Consider the following 23,275-nt stretch of genomic DNA (forward strand, 5'->3'; position numbering starts at 1 on the left):
GTGAACCAGGCGCGCCCCGACGGGGCTGGCGGGGCCCTGCGGCCGACTGCCTCCGGGGACTGAACTGCCGACGGCCAGCACCACTTTCACAGTCTGGACAATGGCGGGCAAAACCCCACCTGGATACCACACCTTCACACGCCGAGTCTGCAGCCGACGGACGGAGTTAGTGAAAACCTCCCGGCAGCAGCGAGCAGCCCCGTCGAGGCTCCGATCCCGGGTCCGGGGGGGCGTCGCGAGGGGCCCTCGCTGCTTGTAAACCGAAGTGCTCCAGTCGAGTAACATGAGAGAAGTTTCCGTTTAAAAAATCCTTGCATGTCTGTGCAGTTTAAAGAAACCTACCCCTGCTTTTATTGAATTAAGAAAACCAAAAAATGCTACATTTAGCAGGGCTTGGGACCAGTCCCTGTAAACACTGTGACCCCACTGCATCCGCTGCGGCAAAGGGGCCGCCGCGCAGAGGGGCCGCTCCGCTCGGTCCAGACTCCGGTGCTGGTTTTGGGCAGGTGGCCTGTCTGCAGGTCTCACCTCAGGAAGGGGGGCGGGGGGGGGCGGGGGGGGGGCGGGGAGGGAAGAGAAGGGGTGGGGGGCGGGGCTGGGAGACGAGGCGGAGAGGCGGGGCTTAAAGCTGCACCGCAGAGTCCAGTCTTCGTCCGACTCTGCTGATCACAGTTCGTCCCACATTCACGGACTGAAACAGGGAAATATTCTTGATAAATCAAGATATAGTTCTTATACAGACTGACATCACTGATGTCATAGTGAAGGCGTTCACACTTCCAGTGAAAGACTAAGCACACCTGACCCGCCGCGGAGGCGGCGCCCCGGCCGCGCCCGCTCACTCGGAGTGCAGGGCGGCGTGCTGGTGCAGCGCGTGGGCGCCCAGGAAGCCATTGGTCTCTGCGGCGGCCAGGCTGCCGAAGTCGGCCACGGACACGGCCATTTTGGCGCCGGCGATGCGGTGCGCGTGGTTTTCAAAGTCCGCACCCAAGTTGCTGCCGGAGACCTCACTCAGGAAAGGGTCGGGGACGGCGAGGCCCATTTTCAGCCTCTTGGCGGGCCTTTCCGACCCCTCGCCGCACAAGTTCACGGGGTTGAGCTCCGAGGGGTAAAAGCCAGTCTCGAATAAGTTAAAGCAGTCGCCCTCCCCACTGCTGGGCAGGGCGAGCAGCTCCTCGGTGCCCACCGGCACGTGGCTCGCCTGTGCCCGCGGCGCACTGCCCAGCGCCGGGAAGCCGTCGTCCATGCAGTTCCCGTCCGCAGGGCCGCAGCCGGGCGCAGCACCCCCCGCCAGAGCTGGAGGGGAGAAGAGAGCGCTCTGAGCCCTCGGCCGCCCTAAGGCAGTGGGGCCTCACCTGGCCACCACGCGCCCCGCCCCGCCGTACCTGTCAGGTCCCCAGCGGTGAAGGAGCTGAGGATGTTCAGTGGCGGCTCGGGCACCGGCTCAGCGCGGCTGGAGGCTAAGGCCGGAGAGTTGACCGCCCCGCCCAGAGCTTCCGTCTCGTCCACCAGGCGATCCATGTAGTCCCTGGAGACACACCCGTGACTGCAGGGCCGCACACCCATCGGCGGGTGTGCGGAGCCCCGGGGACCAGCCCACAGCACTTACGTGACGCCCGGGTGGTGGTTGTACCGCTTCTTCCCGAACCTGGTCTGCTGCGCGAAGTAGTCATAGCGCTCGGACTTCTTCCACATGTAGTAGAACGCCACGCACTCGGCCACCGTCCGGGTCTTCACCTGGCGGGCGAGTGGGCTTTCAAACGCAGACCCCGCGCGTTCTTTACGACCGACTCTTTTATACAACACTGTAACTTCAACCCGTGGGCCATTTTCAGAATTATGACATTCTGAACACTTGAGGAAGCTACTTCCAAAAGCCCTATGTTTGTTTATTCAAGCCATGATGTACCCATTTATGAAATAAAGTGTATCTCGACATTGCCTCACACCTTTATGGAGAACCCCGAAACACGAGCACCCCCGCCTGCTCCCACTGACCTCTCCCGGGGACCCTGACTGCGGTGGGTCCCCCTAACACCGAGGGACCGAGGGCTCTGTCCAGGTTGGGCTCCACTGGAAGCTACCAACTACTCAGCCGAGACGCAGGCACCCTTCCTGGGAGAAGGGCTACTGATCCGAACATGACCTGGGATCCCCTGGAACAAGGGGTCAGCACCCTACTGCCCCCGGAAAGCAGCACGCCTTCTGATCTGCAAGCTGGCTTTCCGGCCACAGAGTGCGGAGAGAACGACAGTGACAACACGGGAGCCTCGGCACCCTGGCCGCACAGTCACCTCCGCTCGGCCCCGGGGGGGCGGGCCGGGCACCCAGAGCTCTTGGGGACGGAGACCTTCCCTGTCTCACTCACAGATATATTTCTAAGTGCTTAAACCTGTGCCTAGTAAGTGACAGAGGACTTAATTATTCATGAAATAGGGAAACTTCGTAAGTCACTGCAAAACTGGCCTTTGGGAGCAACCCAGACTCCTTTAAATCTCTTAGGTTTTCACTAAATTAAATGTGGCATCTCATCATTAAGAAAACATTAAGTTTTCATACAAAAGACGTGAAACTATTTGACAGTACATGGGAAAGTCCAGCGAATGCAGCAAGAACAACGACAAAAAGACACAGAGATCGAGAAAAAGACAAGACGTTGTCCCTGTTCACGGAGGACAGGACTGACGGCACAGAAAACCCAGAGCCGCCTACGAACACCTGGCGGGAGAAAGGGCTGGGGCAGGGTCGCTGCGCACGAGGCCGACATGCGGACCTGAGCGTCAACACGGACAGCCCAGGTCTGAGACGGAAACCGCGGCGCCTCTCCTGTCCGCACCGCAGAAATGGAACACGCGAGGACACACGTGGTCTACGTGAGCCAGACCTCCAAACTCGGACTGAAGACACCGAAGACCCGCACAGACGCGGACCGCAGTTTCACGGACGGCAACGTTCACCACTGCTACAGTGTCAGTTCTTCTGAGCTTGATTGGCAGACTCAGTGCAATCCTGAGCAAAACCCAGCAAATCGTTTATTAAATGCTGACGAACTAGTTTTGAAGTTTTCGTGGGAAGCCAAACAAAACCCACCCATGGTTTCCAACACAACAGGAAAGGAGGGCACAGCTGGAGGACGCAGAGCCCTGACTTCCAGGGACGGAGCTGCAGGGACCAGGGGCGTGGCCTTGGTGAGAGGCAGACGTACCCCAGGTCAACAGGACGGAGCCGACAGCCCCGAGGAAGCCCACACACGCACAGCCGACTGACACTCGAGACTGGGAAAGTGATGGAGGGAGGCAGTCTTTCAACAGACGGTGCTGGATGGCAGGACACCCACGAGCAAAAGGAAAAAAGAGTCGGGCACAGACCTGCCATCCTCCAGGGAGAGGGATGCGGGTTAGACGGCCGGGGCAAGACCGCCAGGCTGCCAGAGGCGGACTGCAGCCCACTTAGGAGACAGCGCAGACAGAACAACAGACAGCCCTACCCACGCCACAGCTGTGCGGTCATAACACTCAGTGCACACTGGGAGGGAGGGAGGGAATCCAGGGGGACTTCACGGAAATTAAAACCTTCTGCTTCGCAGACACCACTGGTAGAAGGAAAAGACCATCCACAGACGGGGAGAAAACACAGGGTCTGGCACAAATAATGCCTTTTTTATGACAAATCTTTTTACGACTTTACTTGTTTATTTTTAGAGAGAGGGAAAGGGAAGAAGAAAGAGAGGGAGAGAAACATCAATGTGTGGTTGCCTCTTGTGCACCCCCAACTGGGGACCTGCCCTGCAACCCAGGCACGTGCCCTGACAGGGAATCGAACTGCGATCCTTTGGTTTGCAGGCCGGTGCTCAATCCACTGAGCCACACCAGCCAAGGACAAGGTCTTTTCAATACAAAATCCATAAGCCATTCTGTAACATAACAGCACCCCACTCAAGCACACTATGTGACATTTTAGGTGATACATTTAAACTAAAGCTATAAATTACGACACCTGGGTCACTGCTCCAGCAGGCCCTGCTCCCGCCAGACCCCGTATTTCCAAACTGTGCGCCTGATGCGGGGCCGGTAGAAAAACACAGAGAAATCCTGAAACTCCACAGTAAGGAGAGAGACCCCACCTGACCGAAAAGCGGGCTGAAGACTGCGTCAGATGGCAGGGGCCCAGGTGAAGAAGGTCCGCATCCTGTCGTCAAGGAAGCGCCTATCAAACCAACAAGACCCTGCTGCCCACCGGCTGGGGCAGCCTCGACCTGGAGCCAGGACCCCAAATGCCGGCACGGCCACTGCAGAGGGCTGGCCAGCGGCTTCCCCGCCTGTGAGCCAGCATCATGACCACAGCACTGCCCTTCCTTCCTAGCTGCCCAAACCTGGGAGGTACCGGATGCCCTAGGGCGTGATCAGACTGACAAGCCTGCACCCCCACAGGTGGGATGAAAAAAAGCACCAGAGGAGACGAGCTGTCGAAGCCCCAAAGGGCACGCAGAGGCCTCGCGTCCACACCCCCGAGGGAAAAGAGCCGGTCTGAGAAGACGTCACACCACCCAACTCCACTGAAACACCAAAGACCTGAGGGTTCCTGGGCTGCAGATGACCAACACACAGCAAACTCCAAGGACACCTGACGCTTCCAAACCGACAGAACACAAACAGGTGCTTTAAAAACAGGGCTGTTAGAGGGGTTCCAGGCTCACAACAGAATCAAGCAGAAAGCTCGGCGAGCCCCCCAAGCCAGAGGCCCTCCTGCAGCGGCCCCAGACCTGCATGGATGGCACGGTGCCCGGAACCCTCATCTGCGTGGGGGCTCCTGCACTGGGGATCCTGCGGCTGTGGACGGGGGCGAGGGACGCTCCCCCACGGACACCCTCACGCACATGGACGGTCGCGCTCTGCGGGGCCACTGCTCCCTCCCACTCACAACGGGAACCAGCACCCTCGTCACCATTTCCAGTTCTGCCCTTGTCAGAGTCACATAGTGACCGGGGTCAAAGGGACACTGCAGGTGCGCAAGACGCATTCAAGGGCCCTCCCTGGCCTTCTGTGGCTGGACAGCTGGCCTCTGTTCAGAGCGGCGTAACTGTCCATCGTGTGGACGGGCCACAGTTGTCTATCAACTCAAAGGGCCTCTTCACTGCTTCCCAGTCTGGCCAATTATGACTGACATGGCTACGACCATTTGTGTAAGAGTTTCTAGGTGGCCCTAGGTTGTCACCTCCTCGGGGCCAACCCCACAGAGTGCAGGCCCCTGCAGGCCCCTGGCAGCCAGGCTCCTGCCCACCCCCGACACCCCGTGTCACTGGAATGCTGAGTCGCCTCCAGGAACCGACGTGTCTTCAGCAACTGCACTTCTTGCAGGAGAAAAACACTCATAAGGCCACACACCTCCCCACAGTTGGGGAGGGAGTGAAAGCCGAGGAAGCTGGCAGAGGAGAGAGGCTCCCTGGCACCAGCCGCCACGCCCATGAGCAGAGCCCTGGCGGCCACCGTGGGTGGCTGCGGGGTGGACACGCTCAGGGCAGGGAGGTTTGGGGGCCGCCACCCGCCTCCCTGCCCAGGTGCCCTGAGAAGGAGCCCCAGCACTCGCGGTGACCGCTGAGCAGCCTCTCCAGCAGGGCCTGCCCGACTCACCTTGTTCTTTTGTATGAGGTAGAAGTCCTTCCCGAAGAGCACAAGCGCGTGCTCAAAGCCGCGGCACTCGTCCTCCGTCCACGCGGTCGTCCCGGCTGGGGGTTCAGAGCAGAGGTCGCGGCCTCAGCACACTCGGGCACGAGGCAGCAGTCTGCGCTCAGCGTGTTTGCCCCGTAGAAGGCCGTGAACTCACTCTCTCTCTCTCTCTCACACACACACACACACACACACACACACACACCATGTTCTATGTGTTGGAGGTTTCTGTTAGAATTGCCAAAAGGACCAACACTATAAATCTTACCGAAGAGCCCACAATACCAAAATACAGACACTGGGATGTTTTGTCCTGCATTCGGAAAGAATTCAGTGTTTTTCTGTAATTTATGCTGTTCGGGGTGGTTGTTTTTTTAACACTGTAAGCATATATATATATATATATATATATATAATTATATTATATAAATATAATATATAAATATATATTAATATAAATATATAAATATATATATTTTTTTTAATTAAAGGAACAGGACTTTTACTCAAAAAAAGCAGCTTTTTTTGGCCTCACATCAAAACCGTGAGTCTTTAAACAGAGACCACAGCCACCAGCATGCGCCCTCTGCAGCCAGGGCCCTAGGGGCTGTGCTCTGAGGACGTGAGGGACGTGAAAAGGGCTTGCGCCCTTGGGAGCCCAGCCCCCTACTACTGAGGCGGGGGGCAGGGGGGGGGGCGGGCAGTGTGCATTTAGGGACACAGGAGCAGCCCCTAAAGCCATATATGGGAGCTCACGAGATAGGGAAAAGCAGGTTGAACTGGGAAGGAAACCGGTAGCTTAGTTTTTGACAGTTACAGGAGCTTAAAATAATGTTTTCTCAAAGAAGCAACTTTTACAAGGAAACATTTCAACGGACTGTCTCGACCTGTAGCTTCAGTTTATTTGTCTTCACCTTCTGAGTTTTTCCGGCCGTTCCTGTCACGTTACTAAGTTCTATCTCACTTGGCAACACGTAACGAAGGCCAGGGACGTGTGACCGTCTCTGAGATGATGAAAACACTGAAATACAGTGAACCACTTTCCTCGACACATAAAAGCAAAACCTAAGCCCTGGAAAAATGCTGTTACATAATTAGTAAAAAATACACTTCTTACAATAAAGTCAACGGCACATACTAACTACGTGTTTCTTTTTAAAATCTTTATTCTTCTTCTGTTTCCTGTCCATCCCCCTCCCCCCCAAAAAGCAACTTTTCCCCCAATGACATGATAAAATTGTTCTTCTTAACTACTTGGGGTACACTGTCATCCTTGGGGTCTGCTCTGCCCTGTAACTAGCTCTCCCAGAAAGCAGAGGGGAGGGGCTAACTCTATTGGAACGACCTCTGGCCTGTCTAAAAACAGAGGGCAAGGGAGAGAGGGCAGACGGACCATCCTCTGCTGCAGGGCGCTCTGCCCGTCACCCGGCTGGCTCAGTCTGACCCTGTGCGGGCGCCCCGCCGTCCCCCTCCTGGCCCGGGGGCCCCTCACCTTGAGACGCCTTTCCGTTGCAGCAGTACCTCTCGATGGCTTCCTTGACGTTGTGGTTACACTTGAGGAGCTCATACAACGCCTGAGAGAGAGAGAGAAACCAGTCAACAGAAACAACCACCAGCTCACACTCACCAGCACTAAGAGCCAACCAGCCAACCAGCCAGGTGCATCTGAGAGCCCTGAGAGCGACGGGATGAAACGCCCTCCGACCTCGGTGCCCGGGAACGCATGTGCTGGGACGTTCAGTCTGCATGACGTCCTGCAGACAGGCGCCCGGTGCCCGGGCACCCGGCCAGCGCCACGCTCACTCCCCGCCACTGCTCAGGGGGACCCCAGTGTGGTTCCTGACTTCCTACTGCTGGGTCTCCTGCGCTGGGGGGCTCCCCTATTCCGCACCGTGCTTCTCAGCCAGGGAAACCCAGAACTGCGGTGCTCTCTCCTCGGAACCCCCCTCCTGCAGGGCCGAGTCTGACGCCAGAAGGTGGCAGCCGCCCCAGCTGGACGTGCGAGGGCTGCAATGACTGGGTGTGCCGTGGCCTCGGTCACTTCCATCCCCACGAGGGTCTCTTTTTTCAAATCACGGTTTCTTCCCATTGAGTCTGACTGAAATTACGAATATACTGAATAGAAGTAGACAGACCTGAACTGAAGGTTAGGTAATAACCCACCTTCCCAAGTAAGTTTCAAGACAAGCAAGGACAACTCACTACGGGTAAACCTTTACTGATTTAATGCGTTAACTTAACCTACTGAAGTATTAATATCAGTAAGCTAATAATCAATACGTCAGTAGTCAATCGTTAAAAACAACCACAGCTGCTAAAAAAGTGTCTGACAAATTGGCTCCCGTTTCCAGGTTGAAAAGAACAAAACCACAGTGGCTGTGAGCAACGGCTCCCCCTGACGGCCTAGCAGCCTGCGTGGGCCCAGGGCCGGCACTCCCCCCGTCCCCCGCCCCCCGCCGGAAGGCAGCACTCCCGGGAGAAGCACCGCAGACCGCGGCTCGCGTGGCTGGACGTGGAGCGGCAGCAGGACGGGGTGACGGGAGGAAGCGCGTCCCGGCCACTGCGGGGCCGGGACACCGGAGAGAAGCACAGAAAGTTGCTGTGTTGGGAGTTTCCGCAGCTCGAGAAGAAGCGTGGGAACTCCGACACCCTCTGGATCTGTGACACCCAATCATGCGGTGACAGAGACCCCGTCTGGGACAGCGCCGGGCACACGTGCACACGGGAGGGGCACTAAGGCACTACATCCACCAGGTGTGCACCGCATTCACCGGGAACGCTGTGGCAGACAAACAGGAGACGGAGACTGTGCCCCCAGTGGGCAAGGGCTCGCACTGGAGGCGCCGGCTCTTCAAAGCTGCCGCGTGGAGGTCAGGGAGCAGCAGCGTGACTTCTCTACATGTGTGTCCGCGTTGCCACTAGTCAGACTCACCTGGGCTGGTAACACCTGGCTCAGGGGCAGGAGGGACACGAAGACGTTGGGGGCAAGACGGGGGCCATTTAAAAAGTCCTTCGTAGGCAGCACCCTGCGGCCACCCCGCCCCGCCCCGCCGGGAGAGGGGAGTTCAAGAACCACCCAGAAAGACCTTCATCAGAAATCCGCAATTCCCGAGAGAATGTCTGAAGAAATGGCACTACAGCTACGGAATGGATATACGGTCGTCAAGAACGAAGTGTTACAGAATTCTCAATACTAAAGAGCATGGATAGTACCTACGCAGGATGCGTAGAAAAGAAAAGAGACCGGAAAAAAGGACACAATGTAAGTCTCGAGATTTTTTCTAAACTGGTACTTTTGAGTTTTAAAAACCTACCAGAAAAAGAAATATCCAAAAGTAAAAACAAAGTAAAACAACAAAGAAAACTAGACGCTGGTAGCCGTGTGCGTGGTGGTGGGCCCACCTGCTCGTTGTCCCGCGTGACTGCGCCTGCTGTGCCTCGGGCGGCCACCTTCTCACCCCCGGTCCTTAGTGCGGCCTCCACGAGGTACTCCGTCACTCTGCTCTCCAGGACCACGCCGGGGCGCCAGAGCAGCTGGTCCTCCTGGTCGGGCCCTGGGGACACAGGAGCCGTGAGCGTGCAGAGCTGCGGACGGCCCTTCCCAGCGGGCTGCTCGCCGGGGCCAGGGCTCGCTGCGCCGACACGGGCAGCCTGACTGTCGGGCACGGCGTGCCTCCCCAGCAAAGCTCCAAACCAGCTTCTTAGCCTGATCAAGAACCAAGTATTCCGGCGGCTGCACTCAGCCCCACCCAGCAGCCTCTGCTGTGAGGCCCAGTGGTGCCTCACGTCCCGACGGGCGCAGGAGCCACCCACGCGGCCTGTGAGCAACCCCAGTGGGGCTCTCTTCCGAACTGCTAACACGGCTCTGCGAAGGTCCAGAATTTGAAAACCGCCAGACAAAAATAAACAACTGAACTATCTGCCGATGATGACATACCCAAGAAAGGCAGGTTTTCCCTTTACTGACTTGCTCCCAAAAAGTTGAATTCTCTTTTTTTTGTAGAAGGCAGATCAGCCAAGACCGAGAGTGAGAGAACTGAACGGCCCACACTCTCAGGCTGACGCAGGAACCAGCAGGCCGTCGCTGAGCCGGGAGTGCGCCTGGGGTGGCCGCAGGGCCGCTGTGTTGTCGGGGCGGGGAGAGAGCCTGCCCGCCTCCCCTGCCCCCCATGGCGCGTCGCCCCAGGGGCCACCTGTTCTTCAGGTTCCTCAGGGGTACCACGAGCACTGGGCAGAGCTGACAAAACAGCCGCCAGGGGCCACCGTGTGCCAGGGACCGGGGCCAGTGCATCAGGCCCCCAGCACCCAGCCAGTGGGAAGGCCGATACAGGAATACAGGTCGTGCCTGCACTGAAGTTTCCGGACCCAGCTTCTCTGCTCTTTGGTCAAGACTGACCGCGTGAAACGGCTGGGGTTTGCCCCTCGGAGGACAGAGCAGGCCCACCTTCCCTCCCCAGTGTGTGGCACCGGGGGGCAGGGCGTGGAGAGGCGGGGGCATCTGAAGACAACCAGCCACCAAGGGCCTCCCAGGACGGCTTGCCCCCACACTCTGAGAACAGGACAGGGGATGCCACTGCCACCACCACCAAGGCTGCCAAGCCGGGGGGGCGACGGGCCGGGCCCCTTCCGGCCTGCCCCAGGAGGAGGGGAGAACTCAGGACCTCAGCTGAGCCACTTGTCAGGAAAGAGGCCACACCCACGCAACTACACCGGCCTGCCCGGGCTCTCCTAGGAAAGGAGACCCGGGTTTCTGGTTCTCCCCGCCTCCCCTCCCCCCTTTCAAACCTGCCAGAGCAGGGGTCTGCCAACCGCGTGAGGGGAGACCAATCACACCGAAGGGGACTGTGAAACTGAGAGCAGAGCCCTCACATCCCGCCACCCACGCTTCCAGGGCTGGGCAGGAGGTTTCCCGTGGTCTCTCTTTCCCTCAAGAGGTTTCTTCCCGAGAGGATCAGGTCCCAGCATTCCCGTTCCCCGCCGTGGTGTGGTTCCACCCCACCCTGCTGCAGCAGGGTGGGGGTGGAGGGGTGGGGCGGGCTCTGAGGCACCCCGCACCCCCCCACCCCCACGAGGCAGTGCTCCGGAGCCAGCTGGCATCAGGCACAGAAATAGCCGTGTTACGAGGCAGCGTGGCCCACCGAGCACTGTGGAAACCCATGCCCCTTACCTCTCTCCTGCCCAGCATACTCCCCGAGGTAAGGGGGGATCTCCGCCTGGTACTGCAAGCCGATCATGATCTCCTGCAGGGAGACGCAGAAGCAGGACAACTCACTACAAAAACAGACACGGGGGGCTCCTGGCTCACTCATCGGTTACTGCGGGTCCAGAGAATCGGCATCCCGTGGTACCAAACCCCTTAAATTATTTAAAAAGCCACTTTAACACGTCAGTCCAAAGGGTCACTAAGTTTTGGTGACCGCTCACCTTACCTTCCTCAAGTCTTCAGGTGCGTCCCCACTGTCTGCTTCGATGCCCTCTGCCTCTGACTCCTTGTCCCCGTCACAGGTCGTGTTCGCTTGAAGGAAGGAAACTCAATTTCAGAAGGTGTTTGCCGCCTAGTTTTGTAGCCCACGCAAGAGTTCCTCGCACCTGGTGTAACCTGTCCTTCATTAGAACACGCTGACTCGATGAGGCAGAGCGAACACACTAGCCCCCCCACCCCGTACCCTTCCCGCACTTATGACACCAAACGAGGCACGGGGGACAGGGAGAGTGTGTGCAGGTGCCCCCAGACTCCGCGCATCTCTGGGCCACACATTACACACACTGTGATGGGGAACCACAAAAAACCCTCACGCTTCAAGTACATCTACGTTCTGTGCTGGGCCGCGGGTTGGACGCCCCTGGGGGGTGTCCTTACGGTGATTCAGTGCTCCGTCCAGGAGTTCGGGAGGCGCAAGGCGGCCTTGAGGGCTTCCCTGAAAAGGGAGATGAAGCACCAAGGCCCAGCTCTGCGCATCGGCCTGGGCTGCGCACTAAGTGTCTGCATACATGCGTGTGCGTTTGCACTAGGGAACTGAACAGCTGTACCACAAAGATGCCTGGGAAATAAGTTGCACGTGAGAAATTACTTCCGTGCAAAGACCATCTAAATATTACTGATACGCTTTAAGGGATAACACCAAGAACTAAAAGAAAACAAATAATTAAATCACTAAAAGTAAAAAATAAGTTTTGAGCAACCAATAGTTTTTAAAGACAGGAGAGTCGGGGCCTTTCACCATCAGCGAAGGCCCACAGCTGAGCCAGGACCAGCTCTGCCAGGAGCAAGTGGCCACTACGCAAAACCACGCACGCGGCTGGTCCCCAAACACGGCACCAGTGAACCTCGATGCCAATAAACAAGTTTATGTTCTTACTCAGGTCTTCATAGTGTTTTATTTCAACTAAGTAAAAATCGAAGAACGTTCTGACAGGCCACTGAATGTGATAAAACGCAGGAGAGCAGCCACAGGGCCGCCGGGCAGGCACCGCCGCGCCTTACATCGCAGCGGCCTCGGGAAGAAGTCGGAGGTCTCGTGGGAGGTCACGGACGGGGTCAGGTCATCTGCGGAGGACTGCGTCTCCTCATCGTCCCCGGACAAGAGGTCTTTGGCTATCTCCTCCTGTGAGGGCAGGGGTGCGGCGCCAGAGTTAGAGATCAGCCCCTCGCCAGTGTTTAAAGACATCTTTTCGTAACTTATTCACAGACATTACTGTGGTGTTGTAATTAAGAACTAGTTGAAGCTCCTTCGGTTTTGAGAAAGTCTGAAATTCTATAATTGACTTCAAGTAAGTGGTAGAAGCAGTTAAGATTTAATTACGTTTAATCGTGACGCTACTACACACGGACAACGATTTGCCTGGTTCGTGCGTGTGCCCAGGAAGAGCTCGTCTGAAGCTGCAGGCTGACTTTCAGCGACTTTAGAACAAAAATAATCTTACTAAGCGGTTAACGATTAAATTCACTTCCTGCGAGAATAATCAGCCCTTAGTATCTGAAGGTTTGGGGTCCACAGTTCAGCCAACTATGGACCTGAACTATCTGGGAACGTGCCTCTGTCTCTGGCGTGTCCTCGGCAGCCAGGCCCAAGGCGGCAGTCTGCCCGACGCCCAGGCCCCTCCGCGTGCCGCCTCCACACGCAGTGGGTGTGCTGGCCATCCCACATCAGGGGCCTGAGCCCCTCGGATACTGGTGGTCCCGGGGGTCCTGAGGCCACCCCCCACCCCCGCAGATACTGACTGATGACTGAAACAAAACCGAAACGCCTGGCAAGCCCACCCTCCCACCACGTGGAAAGCCCACTAGTGAGCAGCCCTGACCAGCAGCGATGCCACCTCAGCGGTGACAGGCCCGTACAAAGGGCCTTGCAGGTGGCAACCGCCCTGTGCCGGGGCCTGGCCAGTGCACGCTGTCTGCCGAGCGGCCACGGTCACTGGCTCTGGGCGGCACATTCACACAACATTCGACTGAGAAGGGGGAACGTAACTCACAGGAAGAGGTTCCAAGATGTGGATTCCTCTCCCTGCCTGAGATCGGAAAGGCGAGGGAGGCTCCCCGGGGATCTGTTAGCAGAGACAGCGCTGTGTGAATGCTCCTCAGCAGGCACCGGGCCTTCCCCACGAGCAGCCTGCCAGCGACGGGCCCGAGGCCCCAGCTGCCGCGGCCACTGACCCTCGCAGGGCCCCAGGCCCGGAACCTGTCTCCAACCCCCTGCTTGAGCCAGCTCCGTTTGAAGGCTCCCAGGGGTCCACTGACCAGTGCTTCCAGGTGTTCAGAGTCAAAAGGGGTTAGAACAAAATCTATGTTCAGGCAAAAGACGTCTGCGCAGGAAAGACGGAACATCATGGAAGAATCCACAAACATGCAAAACATTAGGAAGCCACCACCGCTGTTAACATGGTGTGATCAAAGCCAAACAGCATTCAAATTGGTCACCAAAGTGGAAAGAGCAATGGACAGAGATGAAGTTTACATTTCAGAATTCTAACGCCCTTTCATTTAAGGAAAACGCCACCAAAAACAGCCAGTGGCCGTGGCCCTGGAATCCCTCCTTCCGACGCCCGTACTCACTTTGTCCAGGGTCATGTCCGGCAGCTCGTCCGCAAGGCCGTTTGGGGAGCTGTCCACGCTGGAGTCTGCAGTGGCAGGCAGTGCAGGCTCGCAGCCGTAAAAGGCCAGCAGGTCCTCCAATGGCATGCTTCCCTCCTGCAGGGCCGGGCATACGTGAACGTGGTGTGGGGCACACGGTGCAGAGCATGCGCTCCCAGAGTGTCACAGCAGGGCCACCCTCCAGTCCCCTTTCCGTGCCCCTGCCGGATGCCAGGCTAAAGCCTGAGCACCACCGTTAACACAAGCACAGCCACCCCACAAGGAGCCCCCTGGACCCCCTTTCCCGGGACCGCCTCTGCCAGGTTCACCTGGAAAACGATTCCACTCAGCCAGTGACTTCCTATGACCTTCCACCCACTTCTGCGCAATGCACAGCTCGCCGCTTGCTCACCCCGCACGCTCACTAGGAGACTCCTGATCGGACCCCCGCTGAACACTCACTGACACCAGTGCCGTTGACTGTTCCTGTTCCAAAGGCAGCGATCCTTTCCCTTCCTACCCCTGGGTCTGCCTCCTGTTCTGCCTTCATTTTCCTAAACCGTCTACTGGCGGCTGTGTTACCAACACCACCTCATGGGTGAGGAAGTTGAGGTTTTAATTACCAGTGCTCACCAAACGGAGCAAAGTCGCTGGAATGGGGACTCAGTGTTCCTGTGTGAAGGTGAGTGAGGAACTCTGCTCCTGATCACCTAAATCTCCCCCAATTTCCTCTGAACACTCACTGAACACAGATCAAGGCCGCTCCTACCACCTCTAAAAGGAGAATAGAATTCTGCCCGACCACGTGCTCCTCTACCGGGCCATGCACCCCCAAGCAGTCGCTGGGCTAACACGTGGCGCAGAGAGCCCAGTCCCTGCCGGTCTGTGACAAACAGCGGCCTGTGCAGCCCAAGCAGAGCCCAGCTGACACCACCTCCCACACCACATGACCAGGCTGCCACCTCCTGCAACAAGCACGGGGTGGCAGGTGTGCCCTTGGGCACATCTGGACCTTGCGCCCGCACCCTGGCAGGGTCCTGGATCTGCACACGAGGAGCAGCGCCCCCCGAGGAGACGTCCATGGACCACCCTCCCTAGAGCTAAGCAGGCCCCTGCCCCCCAGAGCGTGCACCACGAACAGCTCTTGTGCTTCTCAGTGCACAGCACTCTGTGCGCCCACCTGTCCCCACACTCGGCCCGAGCTCCTGGATCTCAGAGGCCTGGTCAAACTGCTCCCTGCCCCAGAGCAGGGCTACTGCCAGCTGCGCTCCAGGCCCTAGGTGCTCTGGGTCCCCCCCCCCACCTTGGAGGCAGGAAGGAGCTGCCAGAACAGGGCAGGGGCAGGACTCAAGACTCGGGTATCCTCTCTCACCCACAACTGGTATTTTACCGTCACCCGTAAAAGCAGCAACACTGTTCCTCCCATGTGTCTCCTACCGACTTTATCTCTGTCAAACACATTTGGCTTTTATAGACCTACATATTTTTTAAATGACTGAATCTAACTGCAACGGCAATAGATTCATCTGCCAGCGAACAACTCTGTTTGGAAAATGCCAGGCCCAGCAGAGCAAGCCCAGCCCAGAGGACTCCGCGCCCACCCCACGTGCAGCGGCGGGAACCGCAACCCACCCACTGGGCAGGGTTGGCAGAGGAGACCTGCTGTCAGAATGTGCTGTGCCGTCTTTGAGGGAAGGGACGTGACAACTCAGAAGATGACGACTACCCCGCGGTACTCCTGAAAGGTTCTGTGATTCCGGCTGATCACAATGTGCAATAAGGTCAACGCACGGGGAGCTGACCTGACGCCTCCCGCCCCCCAGGCACCCCACGCAGGCCTCTCCTGGCATTCCCGGGGCAGACGTGAGTTTCAAATCCAGCTCATTTGAAGTCACACTGATTTTGACTTGAAAATCCAATCAAAACATTTATTCCTGCCAACTTTTAAAAAGATGACGGGGGCTCGGGGAGAAAATTAGATGTTACTGACTTACATTTTAAAAGAGAAAAACTTCTTCTCTTTTGATGCTCTCAGAGTGCTCTATGTACCAGACTGCACATAACCCGCAGGAAAGTCCTCCTCCCTGTATCCCCTGCCGCTAACTCCAGCCCGGCCCTCAGCTGGCAGCCTGGGCTGGCACACGGGTGCTGGGCAGGGGCTCAGGACCAAGGCCTTGCGCCCCCCCCCCCCCCCGCCCCCCCCCCCCCCGGAGGGAGTCCCCACAGTCCATCCGTCATCGGGTGCACCTCCTTCACGGTGCAGGCGTACACTTAAAAGTTAAGGTCACAGAATAAGCTTTAAAAATTAAATAAAAATGTACTTATTAGGCTATCTTCCAAAATAATGAGAAAACCAGCGACACTCTGTAAAAGTTAGATCAAAACCAGCAGAGAGGGAAATAACTTCCAACAGAATTTCAAAAACCTTCATTGGAAGTTAAAGCCACACCCTGTACCTTCTCTAAGTCTTCGATCTCCGAGCTGAAGTCCTTGCCCCCATCCATCACCTCCTCCTCCTCCAGAGCCCGGTCCTCATCGTAGCCCTGTGCCAGGGTCTCTACGGTGGGGTCGAAGTCGTGGTCCTCGGAGGACAGAGACCCTGCGGGAGAAACGAGCTCAATGGCATCGCAGGGCTGCTGGGCTAATCACAAGAGTACGCGCCTGTGTTCCTCCGCCAGCACCTCCTGCGGTCTGCGCGCGTTCCTCCGCCAGCACCTCCTGCTGTCTGCGCGCGCGCCCCACGGACGTGTGGGCCCCGCCCCTCACAGGGCGCAGAGCTCGACCCTGTGCACAGGTCTGGGAAGATCTCACGCCCAGGAGCAGCAGGCGGAGGAAGTCAACGATACTTGCATAAGGACTCCAACCCGCAAGGATAAGACGTGCAACAGCAGCAGAGTGAATTCTAAGCACAGTGCTCCTAAATTAAACGTTCTCAGAAAAGTCAAAGTTGCTTATGAGGTTAGTTTAATACAGTTGTATAAAACCAATGGATCAAAGATTCCAGAAGAATCTGCTATATACTAAGGCTAAACACTTTGGGAGAAGAGAATGTTACCCAAATTCCTAACCTCAATTAAGGGTGCAAAATACACCAGTAATCTGGTTTTCGAACCAGCACAGGCCTCTGTGAAGCAGCTGCGCACACGATGCTCCGGCAGCCTTTCCGCCTCCCGGGCGTGAACCGCGCGGCACTGCAGGCACACTGCACGCACACTGCAGGCACACTGCACCAGCTTGCTTTCCCCCCGTGACTTAAAGCATCCTGAGGCTCACATGAAGGGAGCACAGAAAACTGTAGGTTTTGAAGGATGTGGCCCGTTGTGAGCTGCTTGTGTGATTGTAACACATTTAAATGACAAATACGAAGTTACAAGATACTCTGAAAACAAAGTGAAAAGATAAATAAGATCTATAATCCCGAGAATGAAATCAAATGATGAAAAATGGGACTTTTTCCATGTGTTTTGCTCCAGAATCTAATTCAACTAGACCACTGACTCTCAGAGCCAGGAAAGCGAGAAGTGTCAGAACCCTGAGGTGAATGAAGGGAGAGGCGCACAGATGCATATTTAATACAAAAAGTTTGATCTCTTTTTAGTCAAGCTGTTTAATATTTTGACATTTCAAACACTTAAGGACAGTGTGAGATCATTAATAAAATACTGATCTAGACCTAAGATTTTTCACTATGGAAAAAAAACACAGACATCATTGAATGGTCTTGATTCTGAGTTTGGATTAACTCTGATCATTTGCTCCAAAAAATATATACACATACTTTCTATGAGACTTTATTCTTTAGGAGGTTTACATCACCTTACTTTTTTAATGTTGAAAACATTACCTGCTTACTTTAAAAACCTGTGGAAGTATAGGTGGATTAATGTAACTTTAAAGAAAAAATATTATATAGCTGAAAAGCAGAACATCTACCCTCACAAAAATTTTTGAGGCATTCCTGGACATGTGTCAGGGTGGCCCCTACACCACTGGGTGCCCACCGCAGGCTCCCTGCAGAAGTGGAAGGGCCAACTTCTTGTCTGTAATGCAGGAGGGGCCGGCTTTTGAGGCCTCAAGAGTCTGTGAGCTCTGAAAGTCTCTTTAAAATTGACCACTCGACTGAAAACAGATTATGAATTTGTTTCGCTTGTTGTTCAGACTGCAGTGTCGGAACAGTAGCGGCACGAGATGGAAAAACCCCATTATCATCCAGATGTTTGGCATCGTGCACATAAACGTTCTTTTCCTAGAACCAGTTATAACAAAGAAATGTTTGCCTCAAAATTACAAAAACATCCTAAAACGATTGTTAAGTGTGAAGATGTATGAGGTTATTTTTAAATAACCACAAATTTCTTGTCCACAGTGTTAACTACTTCACAATAGCCCAAGTGAGAATTCAGTGAGACCTCGAAAGTGGACCCAACACAGCGACCTGTGGGGGTGGCGCTGCGTGCAGGGCCTGGGCACCCCCAACCCCTGTGAGCCAGGTGCCTCTGCACGACAGTCCCCCGGTCCTCCAGGGTCAACCAGGGAACTACTCGGGGTCAGAGAGCTGGCCTGCAGACCCAGAGGAGGAGGTGGCAGCCCAGAGGGGGCTGGAAGAGGAGAGACAGAAACAAAGTTACCTGCAAGTTCTGGGCAGCACAGGCCAGGCCCTCACCAGGGACGGCTTCAGGGGTCCCCAGGCTCTGAAGGGCGGCAAGGTGCCAAGGCTCGGAGTTCTGGGCGAGTCCCCAGGCCTCCTCACATCCCCGAAGGGCTTTGTGGCCACAAAAGGCTAAGAAACTGCTAGACAGTGCTGCTCGGGGCTCACCCCAGACCTGCCCCTGCTTCTCATGTCAAACTCGGAAATCCGGTGTTTCTTTTGGTTGAGGTAGCTTTACCTAACTCTCGAATTTCAATTTTAACACACTCTGTAGATACTTCTCAACAAGGAAAAATGTATGCGACATAATCAGGGAGGATGGGCGTAGTGCTTAATTATCAACAGCAGCCCCGACGTCCTAACAAACAGAATAAAAAGTAACATCCACACCAAATGTCCGGAGTTGTGGGAAGATGGCTTCACCTTAAATGTCTCCCACTTGGAAAAAAAGAACACGATGTGCTAGAATTAAAGAACAGTTGTCTGTTATCAGGTTTGTAACATGGTATTTTTTCAACGGGCAAGAAAAGTGAAAGAGAATAGTATAAAGGCATGAAAATGGAAAAGATGATTATTATGATTCAACTGTGTTGCCAAAAAGTTCTGTTATTCTGAACTGATCACAACAACTTAATTACCAAAGTGGGCACTGAAACTCTCAAAAAAAACAAACAATAAAAGAAGGCCTGGAGGACAATCTTCTGTGGGAAACCCCCCAGCGGCTGATCTCCGAGCCCCATCAGCCGGGGCACCAACAGGAGAGGTGAGAAAATAGGACACACCTGGGCTGGAACTCCTGCAAGAAGCCTAGGAGAGAGAAGAGAGCGTACGGTTAGCGGGGAGGCCAGGGGAGCGGGAGAGCCGGCGGGGAGGCGGCTCGCCCCAGGGCGAAGAAGACCCACCCGCCGTTCCGGCCGCGCTCGCCCCGGGCCCTCCCGGCCCCTCCCCAACCCCGGGCGCGGACCCGAGTGTAACAGGCGGGTGCTGCTCCCCCGGGCGTTCAGCGAGTTACAACCAGAGCACGGGTCCGCAACCCCGGCGCCAAGCCGCATCTCAGGTCCCCGAAACCCCCGGGTCGGTTCCCGGTCCTGTCCTCGTCCCCCAACACCTGCGCACCCCGCACCCAGGACCCCTGTCCGGGCCGCGCGGAGATCGGAGCGCAACCAGACAGTACCCCCCAAACAGGAACACGAATGCATCCTCCGTGCAGAGCGCGGAGACGCTGATCCCTCCCGGGGGTCCTGCCCCCCGGCCTCCCCGCCACCCCTCCAACCCTGGCTCACCGGTCCCGGGGGACGCGGCCGGCAGCCTGCAGGGGACAGGGCCGCCGAGGGCCCCGGAGTGCGTCGCGCAGGGTGTCCGCCGGCCCCGCACCTCGGACTCCCGCATCCCGCCCTCCGCTCCCCTGCGCGCCCGCAGCCGGGACCCCGCAGCCGGAAGCCGCTCCTCCCGCCGGCACTGTCGCGGCCCCGCCGACGCCCCGCAGTCCGCCCGCAGGCAGCGCCCGGGCTCCGCGTCCGCCCGCGGCCCCGACTCTGCACCGTCCCCGGCCCCAGGCTCGCCGCCCGCGCCCGCCCGCCCGCCCGCCGCGGCCTAGTCCCACCGGTAGCCCGCGCCCGCCCGCCGCCACGGGAGACGCGCGAGGCCCGGGACACCCAGGCCGACCGGGGACGCGGGGACGCCGGGCCGCTCGGCCGCCTCCCGCCGGGCCCCGCTCACCTCCGCCATGTTGCTGCCTTCAGGGCGAGTGAGCGAGCGGCGCCGAGCAGGCCCCGGATGGCGCCCCAGCCAATCGCCGCCGCCGCNGGCGCGGGGCGCGGGGCGCGGGGCGCGGGGCGCGGGGCGCGGGGCGCGGGCCGGGCACGTGCAGGGGCCGCGGCGCAGACGTCTTTTAACTCGGGAGACGGAGTCGCGCGGCGCAGCGGCGGGAGGCCCGGCCCGGGACGACGGCAGCGCCCCGGCCCCTGGACCGTCCCCAGACCCGCCTGCCCGACCTGGGCGTGCAGCAGCGTGGGGGGGCCTCGGAGGACCGCGGCGTCGACTGGGCCAAGATCCGGTGACGGCCAGACTCGCGCAGCTGGAGGAAGACACTCGTGAAATGCGAATCGAGCTCGAAGGAGAGGAGCTACGACAGTCCTGGGGGCTGTCAGTCACCTGACAGTCCGGTGGTGACTCTGAGGGACACGCCTGAGACACCTGGGGGCAGGAATGGGAAGCCCGTCAAAGCCCCAACGGAGTCTCAGAAACTCCACCTCCCACCTCTCTCCCGAAAAGCCCAGCACTTGTTTACGGTCAAAATGGCAGCCAGCCCTGCAGGCCAGGGTACAGTGGTCGGAGGGGGGAAGGCGAGGCTTCCCACGCGGACCCGCTCCTACACGTGCCTGTGGCCCTCGGCTCTGTCTTGGGAGCCCCTAGTCTAACTCCTGGCCGGTTCGACTTCATACTGAGCACCGTCGAGCAAAGTACACAAAAATACTAGAAAAGCCTCCACCCCCGATGGTAAATGCTGCAAGTTCAACAACGCGAGCCGCGAGTTACCAGGGCTCGGGAGGCCAGAACGAGCTCTGCATGGAAAGTGAAGTCCGTGGACGAGCAGGATGGTGGCGCACAGTCACAAAGCGAGGTGGGGCCCCACCTGCACAGACGGGGTGCTGGGTGGTCTCAGATGCCAGGGCTCTTCTCCCATCTGGTGCTGAAACCCAGACCAGCACTTGATAGAGGGGAGGGTTTTGCTGTAATACCGCCGGTTCAGAGCTTTTTAGAAGCCCTTAGCACAAACTCTGAAAGGCCTGAGTTTTAACCTGGGGTGATCTCTGGCTCCCCCAAGGGTGCACCCTCAGGATGAGCAGGCAGCCAGAGCTATGGATGGGAGAGAAGGTTACTATCCACGCTTTTGCCAAGGTGTCTCATGATTAGTTACTCCACTGGTACAGGTTATTTATTTGTGGAAAATTTAGGGGGAAATCAGTTCAACCATTTCCAAACATCATAGAGACATGGAAAATTACACTTTTCCTGCTGAGAAAGATATCTTTCGACCTTTTGTCCAGTCAAATAACCCCGAAACAGCTGAACTTTGGAGCCAGAGGCTTGGCTCATTTTGTACACGCTGTCCTCAATGAGGCATTTAGGATTTGCCAAGTAAAAAAAATGGCTTGAAACTAGGTACAAGGGATTAACCTGAGAAACGTGGCCGTGAACACACCCTGTGGACGGAGCCACTTACGGTGCCTGGGGCTTGACCACAGCACCCACACCACAGGCACATTGTGTCCAACTGCCTGCCCGGTCCTCACCTCATAGTACGGCCAGTCCAAACGATGCACTTGGCCTGAGGTCCCACTCTGCTGCATTTTAGAACTACACAGACTCATGCACCTGCGTGAGTTGGTACACTATCTACGGTTGCCCCTTTTAGTAAACTAGAGGTTTTGCATAGACATTTGTAATTTTGACTGCTTACAGTCTCTCCATCACAGTGCACAGAGTATGAGGTGTATGTCCGGGGTATTAAGTAAGGGTTCACAGAAAGATTGGCGAAGCTGATGTAATTCACGGTGTAATGGAACAGAGCTATCTCCCCAGCCCTGGTCACCAGAGGAAGCCTTCACCACGCAGTGCCACACAGCACATTCCTCTTCTGTGACATGTGTGAAGTCTTCTTTCTGTGCCTGGGTCTTTTCTCAGTGACGAGAGTTCCAGGAACTGGTGCAGACACAAAGTCCCTTATTCCTCGTCCAGGGAGTTGAAATAACAAATTACTTTTACCGGGGGTGTTATTATCCTGTCCCTACACATGGCAGGTGACATTCTATAGAAAGGAAGTTCTGTGCTGGACCCTGGGCACTGTGGACTTGCCTCGAAAGTCCTGGCCCCTCAAGAGCCCCCAGTGTGAGTGAGTAACCTCGCTCTTGGTTGATGAGAGGGACTCGGAGCAGAGGAAGCCATGGTAACTCCCTAGGAGAACCCAAATGTAGCAGGTCCTCCAGCCACCCTTAGGAATGAAATAAATCCAGACAAGAGGCTGGATGTGTGATTTGAGATGTCTTACAATGAACACATACAATAAAATAAGTAAATGTACAGATAGAAAATGAGGACTGGTGGTACTACTTAGGCTGGGAGGGCAGTGCGTCAGGAAAAGTGAGGACAAGGACATGCAGGTGACAACTTGTAACAATACGAGTTGGCCCTGCCCTTGGCTTTGAGCCGTTTGCAGCTGACACAGAAACAAAATGGTCACGACTATCAGTTGCTCAGTTCTCATACTTTTGGGGAAGAAACACCCTGATTCTTCAGTGGAAGCAAAACTTTCAAGGACACTTAAAAAGACGTGTGTCACCTGAGCACCCCAGGAACAAGAAGGCAGAGGGCAAGTCCTCTCCCAGAACCTCAACGCCCCCCCCCCCGGACCGGCAAGTGTGTTTGTGGCCATCCATGCATGCGAGACCCCCTGAAGGCAGCTTCCACAGGGCCACGGCAGCGCAGCACTGATCGGCCCCGTGGACACTCAGTGGCTGGTAGCGGAGGGTTTATTACTCAACCGTCACTCAGTCCTCTCAGCTCAGCAGCGGATCACGCTGTCAAATGTTAGCTTTTATGTTCTTGCATCGACATTTTGATCGCCTTCTATTGCCTTGTTGTAAGCAAAGAATTAAAAGCTACCTGACTGGCAAAAGGATTTGTTATCCAGCCCTTACTGCCTTTCATTATAATTCACTTAAATTTTTATGAAAATTACCAAAAAAGCCTTTGTCAAGGCTTATGATATGACTATTAACCATACAGTTATTATTTTTTTGCTGACCAACACCTGTTTACTCCCAACACACTTGGAAAAGGGAGGGAAATGAAAGTATTCTTGATTTCCATACCTTCTTGCCGACATAG

The 23,275-nt window shown here is 56.4% G+C and overlaps 1 protein-coding gene across 2 annotated transcripts; it reads right to left on the reverse strand.

Moving 5' to 3' along the window:
* Positions 1-559: 559 nt before the first annotated feature.
* Positions 560-20,190, reverse strand: MIER3 (MIER family member 3). 2 transcript variants are annotated; one of them, XM_037038481.1, is made up of 14 exons: positions 20,105-20,190; positions 19,168-19,192; positions 16,194-16,336; positions 13,720-13,854; positions 13,140-13,211; positions 12,151-12,271; positions 11,096-11,181; positions 10,834-10,906; positions 9,069-9,220; positions 7,159-7,240; positions 5,631-5,725; positions 1,610-1,737; positions 1,386-1,528; positions 560-1,296 (listed from the first exon to the last, which is right to left on the reverse strand). In XM_037038481.1, exons 1-14 carry the CDS (start codon positions 20,111-20,113, stop codon positions 839-841), a joined length of 1,722 nt encoding a protein of 573 aa, XP_036894376.1. In that variant the 5' UTR covers positions 20,114-20,190; the 3' UTR covers positions 560-838. The 2 variants fall into 2 exon arrangements, with proteins under 2 accessions (XP_036894376.1, XP_036894377.1); XM_037038482.1 differs by lacking the exon at positions 13,140-13,211.
* Positions 20,191-23,275: the final 3,085 nt, after the last annotated feature.

The sequence above is a fragment of the Sturnira hondurensis genome, unplaced genomic scaffold, assembly GCF_014824575.4.
Source record: "Sturnira hondurensis isolate 20B ecotype Veracruz unplaced genomic scaffold, ASM1482457v3 Scaffold0024400, whole genome shotgun sequence".
Taxonomy (NCBI): Eukaryota; Metazoa; Chordata; class Mammalia; order Chiroptera; family Phyllostomidae; genus Sturnira; species Sturnira hondurensis.